Consider the following 15,867-nt stretch of genomic DNA (forward strand, 5'->3'; position numbering starts at 1 on the left):
AACATTTATGCTCTTTAGATTTATCCATGCTGTTGAACATAGCTATGGTTTTTACCATTTTCATTTCTGTATAGCATTCCATTGCATGAATAAAACACAAGTTTTATTTATCCATTTTACTACTGATGAATGTTTGGGGTATTTCCAATTTAAGGCTATTATGAATAATGCTATTCTGAATATTCTTGTATACATCTTTTTGTGCACATTTGTATACATTTCTTTTGAGAAGAAAGAAGATTAAAAATGTTTGCAGTGTTATTATTGTTTAAATACATAAGTACCCAACATGCAGTGCTCCCCTCCCCCCAGCTTTATTGAAGTATAATTGACATATGAAATTATAAGATAGTTAAAGTGTACAAAGTGATGATTTGATATATGTATATATTGTGAAAGGATGTGCCCCTCATTGAGCTAACACATCTCTCATATCATGTATTTACCTTTGTTTTGTTTTGTTTTGGGTTTTGGTAAGAACATCTATGTTCTATTTTCTTAGCAAATTTTATTTATATAATAGTGTTATCAACTGTAGTCACCACATTATACATTAGATCCTTAGACATTATTTATCTTATAACTGAAAGTTAGCGCCCTTTTACCAACCTCCCACATTGAACATGCAGTGTTCCGCTGTCCTGTTGAGCACCTCGGAGTGAAATTGCTGGCTCGTGGGGAACATGTATGCCCAAATTCAGCTAATATTGTCAAATTGGTTTTACTCATTTATACTCCCAGCACTTCCATGCATTTTTCCCCTCCAACACACTTTGATGCATACATTTTAATCCTCATTTTGGTGTCTAAGGTTTTAAGCATTATTGCCTTCTACTTTCTCTTGCTCTACTATGAAATACATTCTTTCATCAAATGCTTATTAAGTACCTACAAGAGATTTTCAATTTGAACCTGGGGATACAAAGGAATTAAAGTTGAACTTCTGACTTTCAAGAAGCGTCGACAGTAGTAAACAACTCTTTTTCAAAAGTAAAGGCCTATTCCTCTCCAGTGCCTCCCACGTCTCCTATCACTTCTCCAATACCTGCCTCCAGCCTAGTGTGCAATGCAGCATCTTTCATTAACCACAAGCACAATTTTCCTTCCTCTTTTCCCTCTTTGGATAACTATCCCTAAGAGTTTTATTTGCTTGTTTTTGGACAAAAAGTAATATTAAGGGCACAAGCAAAATTATTCTCAAAACTTGAGGAACAGTGGCAATATTTACTTTTCACATTTTTTTTCTGTATTTCAAGGAAGCATCTCTGCATATATTTGTGTAGAATAGGATTTTCAGATGGCATTTATATTGTGAAAGAAGACTCCAAATGTTCGAAGTCTTCTTACTGTTCAGTATTTCATATTGTAAAAGGATCAGGAGAATACATTAGTTGTTAAGGTAATGTGCTCAAGTACCTTTGTGGTTTAAAGGAGGCATTACAGCTCCCAAAATAGCTGCAGTGAGTCCTTTTCACTGGTAATATGAAACCAATTTTTATTTGTGAATTGAATTGTTACATCTGTGCAAAACATTTCAAAGCCCAAGAAGAGTGATGTAGGAAAAGTGAGGTTTTGTTATATAAAAGTAGAGCACTAGTAATAAAATTCACCTCATTTCAAATTAAACTCATTGAAAATCACTAGTAATAAAATTAATCTCATTTAAAAGCACTCATTTAAATATTTCTGTAAAGTATTAAGAGCTACCCAAAAGTCCTTTGTTATAGTTTTTTCACAGGCTATCTTTATTGAGTTTATATTTATTTCCATCTATACCCAAAAGACAGGGCTCCAAGCAGATGTCTGTAAGCAAAAGTATAGTAAGGTGGGAAGAGCTGTCCTCACTACCCAAATGAGTCCAAACTGCCCATCAACAGGAATCACTCTGAATTAATACATACGGTTTTAGTGCAAGTGGTACAAATCTGAATCAAAGTAGCTTAAGTAGAAGAGGAAATTCATTGGTTCATATAACTGGGAAGTCTGGTATCAGCCACAATTAAATTTATTTAGAGAGATAACAAAATTGTGAGGACTCCTCCTTCATCTGGGCACTGATTGCTTTGGAGCTGCCCTGTTGTTCTCTACTGCAAATGGGCTTTTTTTCCATGGGGCAGTGGATGCTCCAGCTTCAATAAACACCTTTCTTGGTCTACGTGCCATTAGACATGGTCCTGTGTTTCACACTCCAAATTGAAAAACTACTGGGGAAGGACTCTGAGTGGCCTGACACAGGTTACATGTTCATTCGTGAACCAGTGGCATTGCTCAGGGGTGTCAGGTGATTTTATGGCCAGGCCAAAGAGTTCCTTCATTGGTAGGTTTACCCAAATTATCTGATGGGAAAGAAGGAATAATCTTCATATAAAAATAGCAAATGCCCTCATAGGGGCTTCCCATATATTGGTCATAAAAATAGTGTTGGAGAAGGGAAGATCTCTGATAACAAAACAGGGTGTTATATAAAGTATGGGACTCATAAAGACTCCTAATTCATACCAGATTCTGTTCCAGGACTTTTTTCTAGGAGGGAAGCCAACTCGCAGGAGGTTCAATCCTATTTGCTCAATCTTTTAGGTTTTGTAATGCATGAAATTACTGATTAAATGACTAGTTAATTCACTTTAACAACCATTTGGCTGTCACTAAAGTGTATGATCAAAAATTAAGGTTTTTGGATATCAGATAACTTAATTCTCTAATATAGAATTAAAAATAATTCAGTAGCCACAGCTGGTTGTTTTCTACTTCTAAAATGTGTCAGTTATAATAAACAGCTACAAGGAGAAACCAGAACCTATATAAGACAATTATATTAACAGGCTAATCATACTTCCATTTACAGAAAATCTACTTTTTAAAATGTCAACCAGAATGTGTTCTCTAGAATGAGATATCAGAATATTTGGCTAAACAAAAACAATATTGCTGCCCACTACTCTATTAAATGATGAGTTCCTCCTTTAAAACAAATCTTGCCCTCACAAAAACAAGAGGGCAGTATAAGTAGACACAGCTTTATACTAGTGGAGACAGTGAGGTTCCCAGAATAAGCACTAGCATTGGGACCCACTAAAGAGTATTTCCTAAGTGCTAGGTCTACGGCAGCGGTAGTCACTGGAGACAATTTTGCCTCTAAGGGCCTATTTGGCAATGTCTGAAGACATTTTTCATTGTCAGGACTGGGAGACTGGTGCTACTGGCATCTAACAGGTAAGGCCAGGGATGCTGCTAAACATTCTAAGGTGTACAGGACAGGCTCCCGCAACAAAGAATTAACTAGCCCAAAATGTCAGTAGTACTGGGGTTAAGAAACCCTGGTCTCTAGTGAGGTTCAGACAGAACGGCAATGTTTAGTAAGACAAAACTACTGCCACTGGCAAATGAATACTCTATTTGGGGGCGGCGAGGTGGGGGTGTGTGTTAGGATAAAAAATAAAAATGATCTCACTGTACAATACATAAGTGCTAATTACAAGGCCTTTATTATGCATCAGGTGCTGTAGAAGGAAAAGCCATTGCTGGGTTCTGTATCAGGGCAAACTTCATGTTAGCAAAGTGTATGTATGTTCAATCTTGAAAATATGAAGAGGCAAATAGAAAAGGGTATTTTAGGTGGAAGGTAGGAGGCAGGCAGAAATTCAGAGATGAGAAAGAATAGTCTTTCAGGGCAGTAAATAACCAGCCTGGCTAGAACAGGGTCTGTATGGCAGGGTAATCTTAAGAAAGAAATGATTTCATCTGTCATGTGTGATGATGGGGTGGATGAGTCCTGGCTCTGCCATGTCTTAGCTGGGTAGACATGAGCATGTAAGCTGTAAAATTAGGATATCTCTTACCTTACGGTTTTTGTAAAAATTATGACAAATTTCTTGAGTACTGTTCAATGGGTGGCAGCTCCTAGAACAAACATTGAGGAAGACAGATTGAACTTGAACTTTAAAGAAATGCTAGAGGATTAGTTGGACTTCAGTGTATAAGGGGAGGACAGGATGAAAGTAATGCTTTAGATTAATAGGAACCTAGGTCGATGGTATACAGCTGGCCACTGCACTGTTCTTTTGACTTTTCTGAATAGCTAACATTTTGCAAAGTATAAGCTGTTTTTTTTTTTTTTTTAAACTTGATCGATTTTTCCTGCAAGAATTTAGGCTCAATTGAAAACAGATCCCTGTTTGTTTGTTCTTTGTTATACCCTTAGAACAGTAGAACAGTGCCTGACACACAGATGATCAATAAACTATTGTCCAAGTCCAGCTACAAAATAAAAAGGGCCAGAACTTTGGTGGTGATGGTTTGGGTGGGAAGATATGCAAAGATTTCCAAAAGCAATATAGATAGAATTTGGTGATTTGAGGTCGGGACAAGCTCTGAAAATGCAGTGTGATGAGAGATTAGTGGAATCAACTGCAGTTAAGTTAGAAAAGGTGCAGATCTGAGGAACAATGAATTGTTTAGGATACATGACATTATGGAGAGTACGCTAATGAAATGCAGCACTGAAACCTGACAAAAGTTTTAAAGCTGTTTAGCTGGAGGGGATTACCGAGGTTAGCAAATTAAATGAGGTTTCTCAAGAAAGATGAAAAGCCTATTCTCCCACTATTATGAAGAGTAAAAACCACACAATGATCTTTTTGTATGATAAACAGTGTCATTTCAAAATTAAGTAATAAATTGTTTTTGATGGTCTGGAGTAGAGTCACAAACTGGCTACTCAAAAGCTAATTTTACCTATAGATTGCTTTGTTTGGACTTTCAAAAAACTTTTGGCTGTTTTAAACTCACAGAAAGTCATTGTGAACATTTAGCAATCAAAAGCTACGTACAAATTCTTATTCTTTAACTCTACTGAAAACCAGGCAGATTTGACCACCTTTTGTACAGGCATAATTAGATGGAGCTGAGCATGTGTTGCTGCCTTTTAATAACTCCAGTTTACTATCGCATTTGATTGTTTCATCTGTGTTATCCACCTGGCCCCTGCAGGTATTATGCCTTTGTAGTTCCTGGTCTAGTGGTACTACGTCAGCATCAGTGACAACAGAAACAACATAACAGTAACAATGAGAACTCAGTTTCAGGCCCTGTTCTAAGAACGCCACAGAGATCATTCACTATTTGTGGGAGTTACTATTATTAAACAATTTTACATATGAGAAAACTGAGACCCAGAGGTTAAAAGACCTGTCTGAAGGTGAACCGCCAGCAAGGAATATAGGTGAGATAAAAGTCAGACTCAAATGAGATTTAAGTCAGATTTAAATGTTAGCCAAACAGTAGTAAATTACTCTATATGAACCTGAGTCTTTGTAAAAGGAGGCCTGTGCTCTTCTGTATGTACGTACACATAGACATGCCGTACCCTAAATGACTTTGGTTAGCTGAGTATCTCCTTTCTTCTATCTGTGCAAAGCTGGCCTATGGAGAACTCAATAGCTTCATTCCTCCCCATGCATGGCATTGTGTGGTGAGGAGGGCAGTTTGTAACGGTGAGGAGATGTCCTCTCATTTATCCCTAGAAAACATACAATGCATAGGTCAGACTGACTTCAAGAAATGTATGTTCTGGGAATCAAAATTGGTGCAGCCACTATGGAGGACAGTATGGAGGTTCCTTAAAAAACTAAAAATAGACTTACCATATGATCCAGCAATCCCACTCCTGGGCATATATCTGGAGAAAAATACAACTCAAAAAGACACAAGCACTCCAGTGTTCACAGCAGTGCTATTACAATAGCCAAGACATTGAAACCCAAATGTCTACTGACGGATGACTGAATAAAGATGTGGTGTGTGTGTATGTGTATATATATAATGGAATAGTACTCAGTCATCAAAAAGAATAATGCCATTTGCAGCAACATGGATGGACTTGGAGATCGTCATTCTAAGTGAAGTAAGCCAGAAAGAGAAAGAAAAAAGCCATGTGATATCACTTATATGTGGAATCTAAAAAAAAAGGACACCAATGAACTTATCTACAAAACTGAAACACTCACAGACAAGAGAACAAACTTATGGTTACCAGGGGGTAGAGGCGGTGTAAGGGATAAATTGGGAATTCGAAAATTGTACCTCTTGGGGAGTGAGGGAAATGTTAGCTATCTTGATTGTGGTGGTGGCTTCATGCATTTATCAAAATTCATCAAATTGTACATCTGAAATATGTGTAGTTTATTGTATAGGAACCATATGACAATAAAGGCATTAAAAAAAAGTATGTTCTAACTGGAGGTATGCAATGTACTCAAAAGTTTTTAAGGACATTTAAAAAGAAACATGTGGGTGGGTATAAATGGAAGTTGTAGAGCATATCCAAGGCTGAAAGGCTGAGGGGACATAAGAGATCAGAATAAGGAGAGCCGGGAAAATCATTTGGCAGTGTTTTAGTTAGAGCTTGGAAGTGTATACACAGAAATGTCCACGCTAAGGGAACAGAGGTTTCCTGAAGGTCACACCAAGCACTCTGGATTCTCTCCTAGCATACCAGTGAACATCAAAGTTTGCACGACTAAAGAAACATTCAGTAGAATAAACATGGAACAGAAGAATCTGAAAGATCAGAAAGGACATCTGACTACATTGGAAAAAGTGAGAATCAGATTAGGACAAAAAATCAGCTCCTAAAAAATCCTGATGCATGAAAGCATAAAATTATAAGGCAGACAAGAATTAGGAAAAAAAAACCCATCAGTTGAGTCAAAATGAAAATGGCATAAACAGGGTACTAAAATCAAGAAAAAAAATTCTCTCTTTAACTATCAGGGATGACCACAACTTTTTTCCCTCTTTCTGACAACACATTTGGGAAACTTGAAATAATGGGTATAGGAACTTGCTTGCTTAAATTAAAAGAACATATACATCTGGGAAAGAAGTACTATAATAGGAAGAATGTGATGGAGAATTACTCTTTGTCACATTTTGATTCTAGAAAAATCTATTCATTTTCTGTGTAGCTATTTTAAAACAATCTTTTTTTTTTTAACACTATACTACAAATGACATATAAAAGAGCAATCAATCATGAGTCAGTTAATGAACCTCAGTGTTTTTCTAAGTCTCTGCTAGATGCTGGGGAAAAAGAAAACTAGGATTTATTGAATGCCCACTTTGTGCTATGTATTACTGCTGGCTTTTGACTGCATTATTTCATTTCACCACTACAACTGTGTGAGGTAGGCACAATAAACTAGTTAAAGATGAATATGAAGGTCAGAGAGATGAAATAATTTGCCGAAGTCCACACAGCTATTGGGTGGCAGGGCTGGTACTCAAATACTACTCTCTCGAGTTTCTGGCCATTCTATCCTCCAGTTGGATGAATGAAGTTCTGGAATGAAGCTAATCTGGGTTAAAATCTGGTCCTGCTACTTACCAGCTTTGTGGCCTGGACTAATTATCCTCTGTGGACTTCACTCTTCTGTAATATGGGGAGACAAAACCAATTTTCAAAGTTAATAGATCTAAAGTTGTGATGGAGTAAAGATGGCTAGAATAGCAGCATTAAAGCAGGTGAGCTGGGTGGGTGGTGGTCAAAGTATGGTGCTTGAAGGAGACTTCAGAGACAGTGTGGACTTTGAAGTTGGCATAAAGGGAGTGACTGTGGGAGTAGGTGGTAGGGATGGAGGAACAGGACATTACAGGCAAGGAAGCTAAGAAACTGAGTAACAATGAGAAATTCATGCAAGGTGATGTGAAAAATCTGCCTGAGTGGCAGACAGTGTATGTGAACACATATCTGATGCTGCAGAAATGCATCAAGAAGGCAAATAGTCCAGTTCCCTACCCATTCCATGTCCTGATATGACTCACTTACACTTAAATACTTCTGCATGAAGGTAGTTAGGTGTTCTGTTAACTGCATTTTAAAGAGTAAATTAAATAGTGAAGCACTAAGAAAAAAACTGAATTAAGTAAAACAGGAAATGTGAACAAAAATTTCCAGGTGATATTTACTATAAATAAACATCTATGCCTCAGCACTTCCTTCTGCCTCAGTTCTTCCCACAGCAAATACCACCTACTTTATTAGAGACCTTCTCTGACCTTCTTATGTAAAATCACCACCTCCCTGCACCCCCTCCATCATCCCACACTCTTTCCTTTCACTACTTTTCCTCATAGCATTTATTACCACCAGGTACACTATACACTATAGTTTAGTAACTCTTTAAGGTCTTAAGTACTCAATAAAAAGAATGGTTTCCCATTTTTACATTTAGAAAAGAAATTATGAACTAAGGTTAAAGTGAAGAAAATAAAATTTCTACTCTGTTGTTCTTTCCTTGTTACCACCTCTGAAGATGAGTGTTCAGTTAAAAATTAACTCTTACTTACTTTCTTTAGGGCTTATAGCCTATGTGCTCCTTGAATCCAATTCGCTGAGCTTCACAGTTCTGGGAAATGTACCTTGTCCACAACAGTCCATTCTAATCACAACCTACCACCTTCTAACCGCTGCAGTTGGAGAAAAAGCTAACAAGAGTTTTTCCAAGCTGTCAAATTCAATTAATACTTTGGGGGGCCAGAGGGAGAGGAAGAGGAGAGAATAATATTTCTTTATTGATAATGACTTTATTGTTACTTATACTTAAGTTTTTAGACAACAAAAATAGAAAACATTTTGAATCAGCGTATGCCTGAAAGCCAAACATTAAAATGGTGGTCCCATATTCTTGAACCTGAACTTCAGCTAAAACGGATTTTATGTGCTTTTAAGGTGAACAAGTAAGTACAAGTCGTCTATCTAGTAAATAAGGTGAAATGCCTTGTCAGCAAATCTAAAATTTCAGAGGTGATATTTTATTTCAAAGGTAATAAATAATATGGTCACATATTAATTGGTGAGAGTTACAATGATGGAAACCCTTAAAATTCTTATAAAAAATTAGAATTATTTCAGTTAGGCTTGTCCACATTGCTCATGACTGTATGTTTTCCAACAACCTATAAATCTAAATTAAAAATTAAATACATATTAACTTACCAACAGTGATATAACTTCAAGGCTGAGAAAAAGCACTAATCACGAAGAATTCCAATTACATGTTAATCTAACAGTCCAGAAAGAAGAAATGTTATCAATGAAAGAAGTCCTAGTTATAAATAATATAGCTGTATATCTGTTTAAAGACAAAGATAAACCTAGCTTCACCAAAACACTTGTGAAAAAAAATACCCACCTATTTTGTTCAAGACTTAACACGAAACTTAAGATAATTCCTCTACTTTAAAAAAAAGGGTGACTCCTAAGGAAGGTTCATAGCATCTCATTAACAAAGCAAAAATGTTAAACTGAAATGATTTGTCTATTTTGGTCTTCAGTCACAAATAAAAAGCCACTAATAATTCATTATAATAATTCCATAAACAATTGAAAACATTAGCAGAAAAGAAATTTTTGTCAATGAAAAAAATCACTGATTCAATGAGCATTTGATCATTTTATTAACAAAATATAAGCAAGAATTACATCCCTCTCTGGTGAAACTTTTCAAATAATTTTACATGGAGGGTCTTGAGATGTATCAATAAAAAAAAAAAAGTTAAAATGAAAACTTTTTTTAAATGTACAAATACAAACCAGTACTTTATACAAGAATTCTCTATAAAGTTCGTCAATCAATGTAAAAAATAATTTGTTTCAACTGAATATAAGGCATTTATTTCAGTGTCTGTAATTTTGCAGAATTACTTCTTTTGCTTTGTTGGAGACTTTTCCCTTCGTCGGTCCTGATTTTTCTTATATACTCTGGATTGTTCAGAGTATCGGCTAGGTTTTTCCCATCGCCTCTCGGCACCATTCTGATACCTATCTTCATCGCTTCTGGAGCCCGAATGTTTTTTATTCTTTTCTCTTGACTTGGATCTATCTTTTCTTCTAAAATGTTCACTGTCTTTATTTTGGTGTCTGTGCTCATTTTCAGAGAAAGAGTTTCTTCTCTCTCCTCTTTTCTTTTTGGGCTCCCCATGCTTATGTTCCAAATCTACATGCATTTCTTGGTCTCTGTCATTCATGACTCTGCTGTAGCTATTTCGCTCAGAAGGAGCCCCTCTGTCTGAAGTGTACTTTGTGACGGGATCTCTTGAATCTCTGTCTCTGGGCTTCTCTGACCTCCTTTCTCTCTCAGTCCTCGATTCCTGGTGCCGCTGCTCTGGTCTCCTTTCTTCTTGTTTCCTATCGTTTATTTGTTGTTTCCTGATCAATTTATCTACTTCTTTACTTCTGGGGTTCCCATGTCCCTTCTTTCTGGTATCTTTAGCTGCATGTATAAAATGAAATACAGTTAGCTTTTATTTCAATCTTAATTTCATAGTTGAAAAATCACATTTATTGAAACATTATAGGCTTACTAATTCGGATACAGTGGATGCAGAGCCAAACTGGTTGAATGCAAAGTCTGATGACAGAACATTATACAAAATGTTTAGTGTTTAAGAATATACAATATATTAACATTAGCTGCCAACGTAATGTTTCAATCATTAAACAGCAACTTTAAATAAACTATAGCAAATGTAAAAGTTTTAATGAAGTGACAAAAAATGGTACATTTCCACTTAAAAAATTTCATCCAAAACATAAATTCCAGCCCATGTGCATTATGTTATATATTATGTCAGATCTGGTACATAATTAATATACAATGATCACACATGCCAGCAAAGTCTCTTCCTAAAAGATGGGTTGAGTAGATGACTGGGTTTGCTTAACAATATGAATCTATAATATTTCAAATAAAAACCTCCTCCTACAAAACAATAGGTCTGCTATCAGAGAAGCACTAACTGCACTAGCAAAGAAAAGCTTTGTTGAGATACACTCACAGGCTTTAAGAAAACCAAAAAGGCTTGATTGCTGAGTAAGCTCTTCTAAAGAATGCCTTGAAATTTTTAATTTTATTGATATGATCACAAAAATAAATTTTAGATAATTACAATGAGACATTTTACCATGTTAAGCTACAAAACAAGTTTAATCTCTTTATCTGTGTTATTTAGTTTGGGAACATCATCAAAGGTACTGAGATGACCAAAATTTCTGTCAAATTCATATGAATACAGAAAAAAGAATATATGGTGGAAAACTGCCTATTCTTGTCCTGCCGCCACCCAAACCTCATTGTTACCAACCTCTATTTCTCCTGCCAAATGCCTACCCTTGCACAGTCAGTTGGTTTGCCGCTAAGGACCTATTTCTCTGGTTCCTATCAAGCAGCTCAGCTGAGCTGCAGCTACCCAAGCAGAAACCATCTGGCTCTGTGCAGAATCAACATCTCTCTGACCCTGCTGTACACCACTCTTGGTGCTTCACTGACACTAAAACCTGAGCCATATAATATATAATATGCAGTCTCCTCTCTCTTTGGTGTTTGCTTTACAATTTTCTAATTTGGGGGAAGTTCATATGCTTTTATGCTATTTACTATTTTATTGATACAAGTGAAAGCTCTCTACTGAAACTGTATGATGAGGCAAATTAATTTTGAATCAGCAAGCTTCCTTATTGCAGCAGTTCATGCTGTGTTATCATCTGTTCTCAAAACAGATACCATGAAATAACAAATTCTTTTGAATTACAAGAAGTGAATGGTAAATGACCAATGTTAGTATATTTCAATTCAAGAATAAGACTTCCTATGAGCAAATGGAATCTTGCTCTAATAATATAAAGCAGTGAGAGTCCCCTAATTCTGGATGCCACATGGTACATAAAACACTTCGAAGTCAAACAAGGGTGTAAAGACTAACCTTCCAACCTACTATGGTGTGGGGAAAAGTGCTGCCTGTCTGAAATGCACATTAAAAAAACAAGAAATGACATGCATTTTGGACAATCAGACTATCTCTTATTCAGAATAAGAAACTATGATGGAAGAAAGCAGAGTTGGCCCTGGGGAAAACAACAGACCTTCTCAGAAAATGTACATTTGAAAAATCCTTTACTATAGTACTTCCCCTTCCAAGAAGGATGAAGAAGACTGTGGAAGACTAGTAATGCTGCTGAAAACAACTAGAAATGCCAGATAAAATTTTAAAATCTTCTGTTTAAAGGCACTAAAGATCTGGAACAACTTGGGATACTATAAAGAAAGGAAGCGAAAAAAAAAAAGAAAAAAAAAAAAGATGGGCGTATGTGAAAGAAACACAGGAGTCAACCCAAAGGAACTAATTGCCAAAGCTGAAATGATTTCAACAACACAATCAATGATAGCATAGAATAAGATAAATACCCATGTCCACACTGATAGAAATATATAGTTGAATTAATAAATAAATGAGGGGGGACAACTCCTTCTTACAGGAGAAATTCAATTACTAAATGTAGAAGAAAACAGACAAATAGAAAAACCACTGTTTGGCAAACACTACAGTAGTAAGGGTTGCAGATAAGATCCAAAGATGGATGCTAAAACTGAAAACTGCAAGTCAGAGGAGAAAAAGGAGATCTGCATAATATCAAATTATCTCCCCACAAGAGACTACTTCACACAGAAAAACAGTTCCCATGAAAAAATCCAGCAGACACCACTTTAGCCAAGTGAGCAAAGTTAATGTCATCAGTAAGACATATCAATATTATGTACTCCTCAATAAGGCACACTAAGAATAATACGTCATTTCTACGGTATTCTGGCCAAAAATGCATAAGCTCATTCTAATCATGAGAAAACATTGGACAGATCTCCATATTGAGGGACATTTTACAAAATAAGTGACCAGAGGACTTCATAAGGGTCAAAGCCATTTGAAACAAGGAAAGCCTGAAAGGAACTACCACTGGGGTAGAAGACTAAAGAAAAATACAATTAAATGCAATGAGGATCCTGGAACAAGACAAAGGACATTTGTGGGAAAATTGATGAAATTCAAATAAGATCTGTTGTTTGGTTAACAGTACTGTTCCAATGTTAATTTCCTGGTTTTGGTAATTGAACTATGGTTATGTAAGATGCTAACATTAGGGGAAGTTGGGTGAGGAATATGTGGGAATTCATGGTACTATTTTTTGCAACTTTCTTATAAGTCAAAAATTAGTTCAAAATAAAAAGTAAAAAATAAAGACACTGGAGAGCTGACCAAAAAAAAAAAAGAGGACTAGAGGGGCCAAGATTGAAGAGACGGCAGAACCACAGAGAGGTAAGCTGATGCCACTTTCTCCATGAGCACCTGCTGATTCAGGGCTGCTGCTGAGGGACAGAGACCAGCAGAGCTCTGGTAGCCCTGCAGGGCTGGAGAGACAATATTGGGACTAGTTATTTGCAGTACATAATGTGACAAAAGATACATAACCAGAACACACAAAAGCTCTTACAAATCAACAGAAAAGAGAGCTCAATAAAAACAGGGGGCAAAAGACTTCAACAGCCACTTAACAAAAAGAAAATATCCAAATGGCCAGTAATATATAAAATAGTGCTCAACTTCATTAGAGATCAAGGAAATACAAATTAAAACCACAATGCAATTCATTACAAACCCACCAAAATGGCTAGAATGAAAAAGATGTCAATTAAAGTGTTAGTGAAGATGGGAGTTACTGGAACACTCATACGTGGCTAGTGGGACTGTAAACTGCAACAACCACTTGGAAAACTGTTTGGCAGTATCTACATACAACCTACAACCCAGTGATTCCACCTTTGGGTACATACCCAACAGAAATACACACACGCACATAAAATGTATATATATAAAAAGTGTCCCCACAAATACTATTATAAACATTTTTGGTGACTCTATATATATAGTATATACAAAGATACGTACAAAAAAAGATATGTACAAGAATATTCATGGGAATGCTATAAATTTAAATTTCCATTGAGTAAAAAGGAGAAATGTTAAATATGCTGTGGAATATTCATATAGTGAAAAACTATATAGCAATGAGAATGAATGAACTGTAACTGAGAGCAACAGTACAAATGAATCTCACAAACATAATGCTGAAAGATAAGCCAGAGTTCATAATATGTAATTCTAAGGTTAAAAGCTGGCAAAATTATTTATAGAATTACAAATCAGAACAGTAGCTGCCATGAGGCGGTGGATGGTAATAACTAGAAGAGAGAACAACGAGGACTTCTGTGGTACTGGTCATTCTTGTTCTGGGTGCTAGTTACATGGATGTGGTCTGTTTATGAAAATTCATAAAGTTGTTCACTTATAAGGTATGCACTGAATGTGTGGTATGTGTCAATCACATATATAAAGCTTCACTATTAAAAGTAAAAAATTAAAATTTCTTTAAAATATAAACATCAGAAAAGCTCCTGTAAACTAGATTGATATTATAAATGGCATTTCAGTCAACTCTCAAATAAATATCTGCAAATGGAATATCTTCATTCCTATGAAGAGGATTTCAGAAGGCAATCTTGGCATTATAAATGTTGAATTCAGTACAGACTGCAACAATGATAGACGATCATTTATACTATTAATCAGTGGCTTATAAATAACTGAACTCTAAAATAAATAAGCAATCAAATCACTCTCTTCCCTTGTAAACACTACTAGCAGTATACTCATTGGAAAAGAGCATGATCAATTATAAATGAGTTTCAATACCTGAGGCCGAGCTCTGACTACTGGTGGACGAGGAATCGCTCTCTTCACTAGAAGACTCTGAACTGCTATCACTGCTGTCTGAGGCAGAGGCAGAGGAGTCAGACTCCGAGGAGGAGGATGCAGAAGAGGAAGAGGAGGGGGAGGATTTATTTGGCTCAACATCTGGTTTTTGTGCCACAATGACCTTTGGTGTGTTTTTGAGATGCTCACGCAATTCATCCCTAATTAAAAATATAATCTCTGTTAGATTCAGCTTTGAAGGCAACTGTGAGGTAATTTTATATGCTGAATAACATTCTGATAATAATTCTTACGTTAAACCTCCAAGGCCTATAGAAGTAAAGAAGTTGATGGCAAACCGAGTGTTCCTTGGATTATCACGGGGTAATAATCCTTCAAAGAATGGCTGTAGGGTTCTAAAAAAGAAAAGAAAAATGAACAAGAGAGAACAGACTGCTTCAGGATAAAAAGGCAGAGTCCTTTATATAGTCATTTTTCAGATTTTCTATATATTAATTAGTAAATGAAATACAACCAAGTAAGTGATTTAAAAATCATTTACTAGATTAGGATGCATGCTATTTAAATGAAAGTAGAGTCAACTCATAAGTTACTAAAATTGATTTCTATAATTATACAACAGAGGTTTTTTAAAAAAAACTTTCCTAAACACACATAAATACTTGGAATACATATACATACACAACACATATAAACTTATATATACATACTTCTATTGTATACGAGTGTATATACAGAAAAGTAAAAAAAAAAACCACTCCTCTGTTGTATACACATAAACATATGTATACTCAGCACTGTGCAAGGCACTAGGGGAGTGGGGAAAGCAGTCAACAAAAGAGAAATCAAAGATGAAGACTGTATATAATTACTATTTCTACGGAGGGGAAAAATAGAAAAACATTAACAATATAATGTGGTTTTGGACATGTGGTTTCGAGTGCTACACTGAATGGACTAACAAGTGGAGTCAGGAAAAGCATTAAATGGACCAACAAGTGGAGTTAGCAAAGTAGACCAATAAATCAGTATATGAAGCCAAGAGAAGGGGATGGATTGGCCCAGAGCAGGAAGAATCCAGGGCAGATTTGGCAAGTACTAGAGAGGCAGGCTCAAGGGAGAGAGAGGCTGAGAGGAGTACAGCAGAATGAGAAGAAAGTGAGAAGCCACCGTGAACAAGTGGTCAACAGTGTGAGTGAGACCAAGAGGTCAAGAGGCATGAGGACTGAGAAAGATCCTGCAGGTGGTCACTGAGAAAAATCT

The 15,867-nt window shown here is 36.1% G+C and overlaps 1 protein-coding gene across 2 annotated transcripts in view; it reads right to left on the bottom strand.

The window, feature by feature from the left end:
- Window positions 1-9,432: 9,432 nt before the first annotated feature.
- The window catches only part of CWC22 (CWC22 spliceosome associated protein homolog), a 55,217-nt gene continuing 48,782 nt past the window's right edge, over window positions 9,433-15,867 (bottom strand). For both annotated transcript variants that reach the window (XM_006183037.2, XM_032479854.1), the window contains exons 18-20: window positions 14,898-14,999; window positions 14,584-14,804; window positions 9,433-10,271 (exon numbers count right to left, since the gene is read on the bottom strand). In XM_006183037.2, the coding sequence (XP_006183099.2) occupies window positions 9,700-10,271; window positions 14,584-14,804; window positions 14,898-14,999 (895 nt within the window). In that variant the 3' untranslated portion in view covers window positions 9,433-9,699. The remainder of the gene's footprint in view (window positions 10,272-14,583; window positions 14,805-14,897; window positions 15,000-15,867) is intronic.

Source organism: Camelus ferus, chromosome 5, assembly GCF_009834535.1.
Source record: "Camelus ferus isolate YT-003-E chromosome 5, BCGSAC_Cfer_1.0, whole genome shotgun sequence".
Classification (NCBI taxonomy): Eukaryota; Metazoa; Chordata; class Mammalia; order Artiodactyla; family Camelidae; genus Camelus; species Camelus ferus.